Source organism: Pundamilia nyererei, unplaced genomic scaffold (assembly GCF_000239375.1).
Source record: "Pundamilia nyererei isolate P.nyererei 1_Seehausen unplaced genomic scaffold, PunNye1.0 scaffold00154, whole genome shotgun sequence".
NCBI classification, from domain to species: domain Eukaryota; kingdom Metazoa; phylum Chordata; class Actinopteri; order Cichliformes; family Cichlidae; genus Pundamilia; species Pundamilia nyererei.
In genome coordinates this window covers 138,349-150,301 of record NW_005187555.1, presented here as the reverse complement: position 1 = coordinate 150,301, position 11,953 = coordinate 138,349, and the positions used below count along the sequence as shown (strand labels likewise).

At 44.3% G+C, this 11,953-nt stretch overlaps 2 protein-coding genes across 4 annotated transcripts in view; both read right to left on the bottom strand.

Moving 5' to 3' along the window:
- Positions 1-6,236, bottom strand: part of dus2 (dihydrouridine synthase 2) — a 9,903-nt gene extending 3,667 nt beyond the window's left edge. Inside the window, exons 1-17 of one of the 2 annotated variants that reach the window (XM_005745092.2) lie at positions 6,179-6,236; positions 5,890-6,031; positions 5,509-5,556; positions 5,140-5,277; positions 4,241-4,286; positions 4,073-4,164; positions 3,708-3,751; positions 3,530-3,590; positions 3,406-3,453; positions 3,267-3,332; positions 2,605-2,675; positions 2,189-2,275; positions 1,807-1,975; positions 1,572-1,693; positions 1,339-1,479; positions 714-801; positions 537-610 (exon numbers count right to left, since the gene is read on the bottom strand). In XM_005745092.2, coding sequence (XP_005745149.1) covers positions 537-610; positions 714-801; positions 1,339-1,479; positions 1,572-1,693; positions 1,807-1,975; positions 2,189-2,275; positions 2,605-2,675; positions 3,267-3,332; positions 3,406-3,453; positions 3,530-3,590; positions 3,708-3,751; positions 4,073-4,164; positions 4,241-4,286; positions 5,140-5,259 — 1,229 coding nt within the window. In that variant the 5' untranslated portion in view covers positions 5,260-5,277; positions 5,509-5,556; positions 5,890-6,031; positions 6,179-6,236. The remainder of the gene's footprint in view (positions 1-536; positions 611-713; positions 802-1,338; positions 1,480-1,571; positions 1,694-1,806; positions 1,976-2,188; positions 2,276-2,604; positions 2,676-3,266; positions 3,333-3,405; positions 3,454-3,529; positions 3,591-3,707; positions 3,752-4,072; positions 4,165-4,240; positions 4,287-5,139; positions 5,278-5,508; positions 5,557-5,889; positions 6,032-6,178) is intronic. The other variant, XM_005745091.2, reaches the window with a different exon arrangement.
- Positions 6,237-7,831: 1,595 nt separating this feature from the next.
- Positions 7,832-11,953, bottom strand: part of slc7a10b (solute carrier family 7 member 10b) — a 19,505-nt gene continuing 15,383 nt past the window's right edge. For both annotated transcript variants that reach the window (XM_005745089.1, XM_005745090.1), the window contains 3 exons: positions 10,918-11,067; positions 10,637-10,814; positions 7,832-10,558 (listed from right to left, as the gene is read on the bottom strand). In XM_005745089.1, coding sequence (XP_005745146.1) covers positions 10,428-10,558; positions 10,637-10,814; positions 10,918-11,067 — 459 coding nt within the window. In that variant the 3' untranslated portion in view covers positions 7,832-10,427. The remainder of the gene's footprint in view (positions 10,559-10,636; positions 10,815-10,917; positions 11,068-11,953) is intronic.

Genomic DNA, 11,953 nt, shown 5'->3' with positions numbered 1-11,953 from the left:
AAAGTTGACTTGATTTTGTCACTGAGGTGCTTAAAGAGGGCTCAGAGACGCCATTCCTGTCATCTTTCAGCTCCGCCTCAGCGTTCCCAACTCTTCACAACTTACTTCAGGAGTATAGATTCCCTGTTGGCTGTTCAGCTGCTAAATGACGCAACTATCCAAACAGCCATTCAGTGCATGTAGCAACAGAAAAGAGCATCAATGAAAAAGGTGGAGGCGGGTTGCAAAACGGCTTGCATGCAGACTAAAAATCAGATTTGAGATTTGTCAGCTGGACATGAAGCAGGACAACAGCTGAGTTCTCCAGGATTGAGCCAAAGCTCGGCACAGTCCACCCGTCCAAAAACAGAAGCCTGAACCACCGCTCAACAACCGGTGAACCCAGGAGACTTTCAGAGCTGCTCAGAAGAACCCAACAAGAAACTTTGCCGGTTGTGTGGAGGGAAAGAGATGAGCCTCGCTGGTGTTTTAGCACATTAGCCGCTCGCTGTGACTGAACACAGCTACAGAGCAGAAGCACTGAAGTTTGTACTCACCACAGTGAAGATCTGTACTTCTTCTGCGCGACGGTCACTGTGGACTGAAAGGCTCGGTCCTGAGCGCGCTGCACCTGAAACACACACACTTCTTAGAACCGCACAAATCGTTCACGCCGTCACATTCAGGAACGAAGGCGAACATTTCTGTGGACCTGAAGCTTTGCGTTTGCTCACCGTCTCGTACTGCGGCTGCTCCACTTTCTCCTTACGGCTCCACTCGAGCAGGAACATCTTCGGAGTGATTTGAGGAGGATACTCTCTCCTGCAAACACATCAAATCCACCAAGTTTCACTTTAGTCCACGCAGGCAGACGGGCAGCGGTGTCCAGCCCGCTGTCATACAGCTGCTCGTTTTCTCTCGAGGCGTCGTGTGGTGCATGTAACACTGACACGTTCCCTGAACCTACGGAGTAGTTCTCGGTGCCCAAACATAACCAGCAGGTGGACGTGAACAAGCTGCGTGTCCACACCGCCCGCTGGTCTTCAGGCTGACGGCCAAATCCTGATTTTTAGATAAAAATAAAGCGGTCTGGTTCCTTAAGGTTAAACTGGGGAACAGAAGTTAGAAGAACCCCCAGACCGTGAAAAATCAGCCACAAGCTCATTTCCAGTTAAGAGTCGTGGCATGAATTCATCAAATAACACTGCATAAATATTGTGCTGAGGTCTCTGGAAAACCACAACGCCTCTAAAAGCGTGGTGCACTGGCCTTTCAGCGCCGGCTCTACGAGCTGCTGCGTCAACCATGAGAATCATCTCCAGCTGCAAACGAGGAGCTGAAAACGTGTTTTTCACTCACCGTTCGAACTTGACGGCCATGGTGGTGACGTCTCCGTCCGTGACGGGTCGCTCCGGCTGGCTGCCGCTCTGCAGGGCGTCCCTCCGAGCCTGCAGCTGTTCCCGAGTCTGCCGGTAAAACTCCTGCAGCCCGTACGCCTCGCTGCAACACGTCAGCACCACATCACACCACACCCACCCTACGTACATACACATCTGACACTGCTGCAAACAAACAAACAAACAGTGCTGCACCTGATCTCAGCGTTGGTCTGCGCCGCCTGCACCTGCTTCCCCAGAGGAGACTCCACCTTGTCTCTGAGCATCTGACACAGACAGTACTTTGTGTTGAAGGCATTGTTGTCGTATTGAATCGCCTGTGAAGCATCAAACAACATCTGTGGTAATCAACAAAATGCCAAACATGCTCAAAGCTTCCCCAAAGAGAGAATTTTATTCTGCGTCTTCATGAGCTGCACTTCAAACTCACGTATTTGAGGTAGTCCTCCATGACCTTCTCCAAAGGAAGCGCTCCCTGGCTGCGGAACAGTGACGCGTTCCACATGGCGGCGCGGGCCAGCATCACCGACGAGGCGCCCGTCGCCTTTCTGAACTCCTCTATGTCGGCGTTGGTCTTCACGTGATCCAGAGAGCCTCCGCTGAAGGAGACACAGGACAGCGGACGGTTTAATGACTCCAGGTCTTAGTGTTGCGTTTAGGAACGCTGGTATTTAAGATTCTCTTTACTGAGCACAGAAACCACACGGCTCTGTCCTCAGAGGAGCTGCCGTTCTCTCCTAACAGGGCCAAACTCTCGATCTCAAGCCGAGAATGGCGTTCAAACACATGAGCGGGAGCTGACTGTTACTCACTTTGCGATGACGGGGATGGAGACGGCCTGAGCGACGGCCTGAATGTAATCACAGTGGACAGGATGTCTGGGACGCTCGTCCTTAAACCTGAACAACAACGAGACAGACGTCCGTCAGCGACAGCCAAAAGAAATCCAACAGGAAGCAGTTCGAGACTTTTCCAGGCTTCTTATTGGCTCCTTCTGTTTGGCACCGTAAACAGATTGTTCGGTTGTTTGGTTTTGTGCAGTAAAAGTTATTTTTAAAAATACTATGAGATGTTTTTCTAACTTTCTCATATTTTAGATGCAAAGCAAAGACAATCAGAGGATGAACTGGCCTCATTATAATTAATTATGTATACGAGTTGAATGACTGCATGAAACTGTACTCTGCTTCTCCGTAACTGAAGTTTTCACACTCCTGACGCAGTTTACCTGCCGTGAACGGCGACCGCAGCGACGCCCGTTCTCTCGATCCTTCGGACCAGACTGACTGTTTCCACCAGCTGGAACCAAAGAACAGCGAAGATTAAACATCTGCAGTAAGTATTTACCCCCCCCCCCTCCCCATGTATTCTTCTGTGGCCCACTGAAGGGACCACAAACACCTGACTTCTCAGTGTCGAGGCTGGAACAGTTATCGGGTTTAGGGGGCAGTTACTTTTGCACACGGGCAGTTAGGTTTGGATAACTTTGTTCTCTTAATGAATGAAACCATCATTTAAAAACTGCGTGTAGCGTGCAGCCAACCACGATCAGACGTCCAAACACGCAGAGCTGAGGCGAAACAGAAAGCTGGGCGTCTCTGAGCGAGCACTTTGACTGCACGGTGCAAGGCAGCAAGTAAAACACGCACTTGCAGATTTGTTGCTGCATATTACCGCATGCTGCAACAAACAGGGCAGAGGTGGGGCTGTGTGCATGCAGAGGGTGCAAGGCACATTTTTTAAGGATGGGGTCTCACGAGACCTTAAAATACGAGGTAAAGGGAAACGCCCTCCACAGTGCACAGGGGTGAGCTCACATTAACACTGAAACATACAGCTATGAATAAGATAACAGAGTGAAGGTGAGGAAGTGAAACGTTCACGTCTTACTGAGGGCAGGATTCGGATTTTACACGTCACCGGGATGGAAACTCCTGTCACGAGCGTCCTCAGGATCTGAGGTGAAGACCAAAGTCAGAATTAAAAACATTCCTTTTATCCTGACGTGATCTCTTAGCTCACAGCTCACCGCTTCGATCTTATCAGGATCCGACAGGAGAGCAGCTCCCATCCCGCCCTGCAGGACAGCAGAGGTCAGAGGTCAGCCACAGGGACAGAGGGTCACAGCGTCAGTGGGGGGTGACTGGACTCACCTTGGTGGAATACTCCTTTGGACAGCCCATGTTCACATCGACAGCAGCCACATCCTTCTCCCTGTGAGGAAGCAGCTTGTTATCACAAAGTTTAAAGTTACTGTGACGAGGAAGGCGGTGCAGAGCTTGACGGCACGAGCACTTCACTCGCAACACAAAGAGTCAACTTTGAACTCACACGAGTCGGGCCACAGCCAACGCTCTGTCCGGGTCAGCGGTTCCCTGAAAGACAAAAGGAAGACTGTTCGAGGTGTCCCCTTACACACTGTTCATATTTCATGTCTTCACAGCACGTTGAACCTCCCCAACAATAAGTGCCAATCCTGAATTTTGAACTACAGACGTCTGACATAATAAATGGAAGATTAATCCTTCAATACTGTTTGGGTCAAACAGTATGTGAGATTGACCCTGTGACCCGTCTCTGCAGAGGACCAGTCAGACTTATCGTTTCCATAGCAAACAATAAGCACAAAGCCAATAAAGTAATTTTGTTTCTCCACGTCGATGCCATTCTGCTCGCTCATAAGCTTCCAGTCTCACCATCTGGAAGACGACGTTGCCCTTCTCCCTCTCACAGGTCCTGAACATCACTCGGTCATCCGGAGCCACGAAATCCACCGTCTCCAGCACGTCTGATGCACACACAGTTATGAGAAAGGTCTGAATGAACAGCCGGTATGAAGGGCAGCGAAGGGCACAGATTCTTACCGTTTACCACTCTCTGACACTGGGCCATTTTGATGTCAATCAGCTCCTGCAACAGACACCAAAGGGTCAAGGGGGACTATTCGGATTTTACTTATTTCTTATCAAACATTTCCCTCTTCTTGTGGTCAACACGTGACCCATGTTCCGTCAGGTTGCTGTAAACACTCCATCTTAGCAGTTTTTCATTTAAGAAATGTGGCTAAGTTAAGCCCTATTTTATCTCGCTCTGAACTGGAGATTGCTATACGTGCATTTATTTCCTCACGCTTGGACTATTGTAACTCTTTGTTTATGTGTCTAAGCAAAGGTTCCCTGGATCGTCTGCAGGCTGTGCAAAATGCTGCAGCCAGGCTTTTAACAAAGTATTCACATGTGACACCGTTGCTATTTCAGCTACACTGGCTTCCTGTTGAATTTAGAGTTCATTTTAAGACCCTGGTCTTGACATTTAGAGCCTTGCCTGGACTGGCACCAGCCTACATCTCTGATCTGCCACAGCCCGATGTCCCCAGCAGGTCCCTGAGGTCATCTGATCAGGGCTTACTTGCTATAAAACAGACTAAGATGAGAACTAAGGGTGAAGCTTTTGCCACTGTGGCCCCGAGACTGTGGACTCTCTCCCTCAGACATTAAGAACTGTGGACTCGAGAGTTGTTGTTTTTTTTAAAAACAACTCAAAACTCTTTTTAAAACAGTTTTTGGTTAATTTCTGCCTGTTTTATATTGTCTGTTTTACCCTTTTATTATTTGTCATCTTATGTGCAGCACTTTGTGACTGTCTAGAAAGGTGCTGTATAAATATAATTTTATTTATTTTTTCACCACTCTTTGCTCTGTATGATGTCACAGAGAGGGGATAATCCAAATATGGTCACCAAGGATACAGCCTCTGTCCTCACCTCACAGTAAACCACATCAGCTCCGTAGTCCAGAGCGAGCAGCCTCATGGGCAGAGTCCCCACTCGCACCATGGGAGCCAAGGCGGTGATGTTATTGAAGCTCAGCCGGCCTGCTGCCATCGTGGCGGCTCGGTCGTCCTGCCAAGACCACACAGGACCCAACGGTCAGAGACCCTCCTCTTAAACAGCTGGGCTTCAACTATCCAGAGGTGCTGGCATGTTTAGCCGCATTTTCACAACAACACAAAACTCCCTTTAAAAAATCAGCTGATGTAAGGCGGTTTCGGTTCTAACACAACTGGATATAACTGAAAGAAGTATGTTTAATGCATTAATTGACACCATTGAAACAAATAACAACATTCCTACCTTTTAGTGTTGCTTTGGATCAATTAGCTTCTCCTACAGGTCGACAACCTGGTCAGATTATCAGACCTAAAGTTAGAATTTCACTTGAATATTTTCAATTATCTGCTAACTATCTGCGCCGAATTAACCTTATTGAGATGCTTATTGTAGAAAAGTTAGTTTCATGCTCTCTGGTAGCTTTCCGACAGCGAACAAGCGATAAACGTTTTAACTGCAATTCTTGTGCACAGAGTTTGGCAGAGCGGCTAGCCATGCTACGTTAGCATTCTAGCTAATTGCTTAACTGTGTTTCCGTCACGAGCTGAAAACAGGCGTTAGTACGGAAGCGACAGCTGCGATCATGCAGAAGTTTTTATCTCTACGTTTAAATCAAATCTTTACCGGCATTTGTTCTCAGGTGCTGACGACAGCGGCTCTCGTGCTCATGTGGGGAAGAATAAAGCGTGCTGCAGTTTAAACTTCCTGTTTAGGTATCTACGTCATCACGTCGTTCATCTTCGCGACACCTTCAGTAGAGCGGGATCTATATTTATAGTTTTCATTTTAAATAAAAATAATAATAAAAATAAAATTCAGCAAAAACAAAAAAAAACCTCAGAGGTTAAGGAAACAGAAATATATAATATCAAAAAATTTTACAAAAATTACAAATTTAATCAATATATTTAACTTTTTTGTTGCTGTTGTTGATTTGCCTCTCTGCTCTCTATTCTGGAATTTTCTCTTGCGTTTTAATCTTATAAAATCAGATTTTTCCCCACCCAGAATCGCTTTTAATCACCTGCCGCATAATTTCTTGGCTCCACCCCCAGCAGCTGTGACGCATCCACAGCCGGCACAGCTCAGAGAGACAGACACCACCAGTGCAGGTCTGCCTCATTCTGCATTTATTTATAGTTATTTTCTCAAAGTGCAGTAACACACATCCAAGTTAACATCCAGTGTAATGATCCCACTGTAAACACCGAATGCTTTACAAGAAATTTACAACATGAAAATGTGTGTATCAATACGACACCAGCTATAATTTGCAAAGTGAACACAGCTGGATTTTAGATTTTTTTTTATTGTCTGAACAGAATTAGGCCCCTCTACTGATATACTTCATTCCCTCTTTTTAAGTCCACCCTCAAAACTCACCTGTTTAAAATTGCTTATGTTTAAACCTCTGCATGCTTTTAACTTTTATCTGTTACTCTTATTATTGTGTATATTGTGTATTTATTGTACAGTGTCCTTGGGTGCTCTGAAAGGCGCTATTTTTAAATAAAATGCATTATTATTATTATTATTATTATTATTATATAGCCTGAAGTTGGGTCTATGGTAAAACCGCCCTCAGCATCCTCTCTCTGTGATTGCAACAAACATGCTCCTGATGACTTCCTGATTTAATCCTTAGTTTCAAGTCTCATTCAATAAAAAATGATATTAATTTTGTAATTTCTAGTCCCTCTGTGACTTGCATTGATCTGTTGTGGCTCTTCATCATAACGGAGCGATACGGCGTCTGCATCACTGCAGAGGCTGCGTCAGTCTCTTGCTCTCCTCTTACTCAAGAACAGCACACAAGATACTGCAGCTTCTCATCAGCACAGAGCCCAGCCCTGCGTCTGGATAACAACCATGGCCTCTGACTTGGAGGTGTGAATTCTCATCCCTGCTGCTTTACACTGCAAATTGCCATAACCTGAGGGATTAAAAATCATTTAGGATAACTATGACTCATTAAGTGCACAGTGTAGTGGATTATACTATATGGTGTAACAAAAAACACATGAATAAAAGGGCGCACATAGAAATGTTAAGGCTTCCTCGTACTGTTATTGTCCAACAGCACAGCTGCTTGAGAGCAAACACAGAAAAACACACAGTCATAAAAAGAAAGTACACTCTCTTTTAATTTTAGGGTAGACATCATAAAAACTCAGCTGGTCCTTAGAAGGTTTTAAAATGAGGTCAGCTTCAGATGAACATTATTACACATCACACTGTGTCAGTATTTACTGAACAAATGAGGCCAAAACACAGAAGCAGTGTGTGAAAAAGTCCATCCTCACTGCTCCCATAGGAATTAAAAGGTGAGTTAATCAGATGCACCTGAGCAGATGATCCTCAGCCGGTGTAAGCACCTCTATAAAAGCTGAAGTTGTGGCAGTTTGCTGGTTTGGAGGTGAAAACCCCCCCATCAAGATCTCCATCTCTGACTCTACAGGCTTCAGTAGAGTCAGGGACAGCATCACAGCGTGGCTCAGGTTTATGAAGCTGAAATCGAACAAATGTCCTTTGGACAGGTGGAGATATCTCTCCATAATTTACAAAACTGAACACCCCATAGCAGCTGTCAGCATGGTGGTGGAGGGATGATGATCTGATTAGACCACAAACTCCTCTGTATACCAAAGTATTCTAGAGTCAGTGTGAGGCCGGGTGTCCCACAGCTGAAGCTTGGACCAAACTGGGTCATCAGCAGGACGATGATCCAAGCACAGCAGCAGAACGGCTGAAGAAGAAAAGCATCGAGCTGCTGCAACGTTTCAAAGTCCAGTCCTCAAAGAGCTTAATGCTGCAGACCTCAATGAGGCAAAGAAACCAAAACTCCTCCACAGTGATGTGAGAGACTGATAAGTCACACAGGAAATCATCACTGCAACTTATTACTGCTAAAGGAGCTTCTCGAAGCTGCTGAATGCATGAGGCCCGTTTCTGCATGCTGCCTCGTGCTGCTGACACAGTGTAATATGTTTAGAACCTGCTAAAGACCAGATGATTTTTTATGTCCTAATCCAGAAAACCTTAGAACTGAAAGAGGGTCTTGTTCACAGTTTCTCAGAATAACACGTTGCATAATCAGAAACTGCACAGAGCAGGAAATTGAAGAAAGATGGTTTTGTACTGTTAGCAAAGGTGAGAAGCTTTGCTAACAGTACAGCTCCAACCTGACCAGCAGATGTGACTGCAAGAAGGGCCAATTCTGTCTCAGTAACATCCTGCATTAGCAACACTTTACATGCACAACATAAAGTGCCACAGCGTGTTAGACTGCTGTGGATTACACAAATCCTATGTCTGAATGCACTCACGGTCACAGCATCATGTGATCCATCCATGAGAGCAGCAGGTAACGTCAGCACAACTAGTTTGTTAGCAACATTTTTTGAGCTTGAGTTTGCCCTCGGTCTTTTGGATGTGCCAGTGCTTTGTGCTCCGTCTGGTTTATTTACAGCAGGTTTCTTTTTATAGTGACACAGAAACAGTCTACAGGACACCAAAGTAATTCTCAGACAATCTATGCAACAAAGAAAGCAAAAAGGCACTCACAAATATATTAAAATCTCTAACAGTGAATCAGTTAATACACCACATTTTATACACAAATAAAGAGCTTTTCACACCAAGTCTGAAATTTTCACCAAACACCTGCTCTGACGTCTTGCACACAGTCTGTAATGTCATCCTTTCCTAACGTTACTCTTCTATTTATTTAAAAAGTAAAATCTGTAACTCATTCTGATTAACACGTAACAGTTTGGGGGCTGATGTGGTGGTTTAACGTTTGTCTTACACACACAAGCTCCCTGGTTCAAGACCAGGAGGAGGAGCTACAAACCTACAGGGTTAAGATTATACCAATCCCAAACCTGGATTAAATGGGGGGGGGGCTGCAGTTTCACCAAATGGAAATATGCAGCTCCATCTGCTGTGGTGACTCCTTGGGACAACGACAAGGTGTTATTATTAATGTTGCAGCTCCATATTTACATTCAAGGACTCTTCTAGAGTAAAATCATCCTTTTTTTTATGCTCGGCCTTGGTGAAGCCCCACATTTCGTTCACTGTCTGAAACAAGACAGCAACTTTTTTCTGATTGGCTGCCCCAAATATAAGGTTTGAACAGAAAGTGGGTGGAGTTTAGGTCTAAGATGGCCACATTAGGAATATCTGTGCTTGCTGACATCATACAGAGCCATGTGTGTGCCATTCCCAAATTTCCCATATTTCATATGAACTTCCAGCACAGCAGATGTATGACTACAAATAAGGAAAAGCAGAATCAGTCCACTTTACTAGAGCAGCAAGGAAAAAAAATCTCTCCTAGGACTCAAACTGTGAGCAGCGAAATGATTAATGCCACTGCCAACGCCTCCTGCCTCCAAATGTGGATCATTTTCCCCATTTAAACATGTAAAATCTTCATTTTTAATGCATGGGAACTAATCAGCAGATAGTAGATTGGTCTGAAGAAAAATTTCGCTCAGGCAAATGAAAATGAATGGGGCAAATATCCAAGAAGACAGACAAAAAAACAAAATTTATCACAACAGCTATCTTTGACTTCAGCCTAGGTTCTAAATCTAGTCAAATCTAAAGCATCTAGCCTGCTGTTCCAGGATCACTTCTTTATTGGTGTATCTTAAAAGAGCCCCGTGACACACTGGTGGCATGGATGGATCTGAAAATGAGAAAGGAGTTGGCTGTTTTTAGTGACTTTAACAAACAATGTGCAAGTTTTTTTGCAGTTTTCCAACTGTAGGAAAAACTTGGTGTGAAAAGACCTGAAGGCACAATAAAATACCAGCAACATTCAGAGAGAGTCACTGTTCTGTCGTGTTACCAAAGGAGGAACAGATGGTCCCAAAGTGGAAATAAAAAGTCCGTTCACGGCGTGAAACTGTTGGCATTAGGATGGTGTACTTGAAGACTTAGTAGAAAAGTAGATGGAGAGAAAAAATTGTACGCAGCCCACACAGAACAGCGGGCATTCCACTCAAGTTTAGAAAAACAAAAATCAGAGTCTCAAAGGTTCAAAAATCAGACAGAGCTCCCATGACTGGAACAGGGTCTGGACTTGTTTGATGATCAGTAAAAACAGGATAAAAAAAACCCCCAGAAGATCTTTTTGTTTCCAGATAAGAGTTTTAAGAATTGACAGACACGCTTCCCCTGCCTGATGAGCGGTCAGTCCACTCTGGAGGACTGGCGAGCTCGATGGGGTCGAGCTGAGGAAAGACCACAAAACACAACCTCTGGCCCACATGTGTCGCCCTCTCTGCAGAAAGATAAAATCACAAGTTGTATTAAAACAAGTCAAATTAAACCCTACAAAGTAATTTCTTTAGAAACTCACCAATGAAGTTATAGATACACTTTGGTTTCTCTTTCCAATGCACACCCAGGAAGTAGACAGGTACACCCGTAAGCATGATGACTAGTCCAACACCGCAAACCACTGGCTCAGAGTAAAGACTGAATCCCAGCAGCACTGCCCAGAACATCAAGTAGCACACAGGAACCAGCAGGTTCACCTGTAGAAGACAGCAAGTACATGATGGGAAGTCAGTGAAACCTGACGAGTTGCAGATATGAACAGTTAACAGGTAACAGATGGTAGAAGCCTGCTGGGTTCACCTTGATGGGTCGGTACAAGTTGGGTTTCTTCCAGCGGTAGTACAGCAGGCCTGCGATGGTAACACCGTATGACAGGTAGTTGATGAAGGAGACGTAGTTGATCAGATTGTGTGTCTCTCCAATGCAGAGTATGATGATGGTGGCTGTGCACTGTAACACAAGGTTAGACGTGACTGCGTGAACATGACTGAAGAAGAGTTTTTGAAAGTTTTTCCCGCATGCAGACTTTGGTTGGACGGGCCACTTTGGTAACACCCAGCAAAGTCAATCTGGTGACCAACTTTAACATTTTAAGTCTATATTTGCTGTATGTCCGCTTAAACCAGGATGTGGCTTTATTCTGAGAGTTATAAGAAAAATAAGAAATCAGAAAAATAATAAGAAAAATTTGATCGTTTTCTTTTTGTTTACCTTTGTTTAGCTATTGTAACAGGTTCTCTTGACATCTATGGACACTTGTTTTAGAAACCATGCCAAGTTTTTTCACAACACTGTGCCTCCCCAATTCAGCTCCTTTTGTCCCGGACAAACCCCCAAACTGGTTAAAGAAGGGAGTCCACACAAGCAGTTTGTTTAAATAAAAAAAAAAAAAGGTTTTAAAAACCTCTCCTGCAGACTGACACATCTGTTTGTGAAAATCTATTTAACCGTAGCTGTAGGTTCTGGAGGAAAAGTAAATGATTTTTTTTTTAAAATATGCAAACACTTTTTGATTTAGTTTGATTTTTTAAAAGCTACAAATCTGATACGCTGATAGCGCTGGGTTCAGGGTTAGAGGTAATGGGACTTAAAGCTCACAGAGTTAGGGAGAAATTTTATAAAAATACTTAAAAACTAGGGGTGCAACGATACACAAAATTCACGGTTCAGTTCGGTTCGATACTTTGGTGTCACGGTTCGATATTTTTTCGATACAAAAAATGTTCAAGCATTTTTAATTTGTCATTTATTAAAATTATAAATATATATTTTAACTCAAAAGTACAGTTTTTAAATTTAACCCTAACCCTTGTGCGTGTTTTTTATTTTGGCAGCG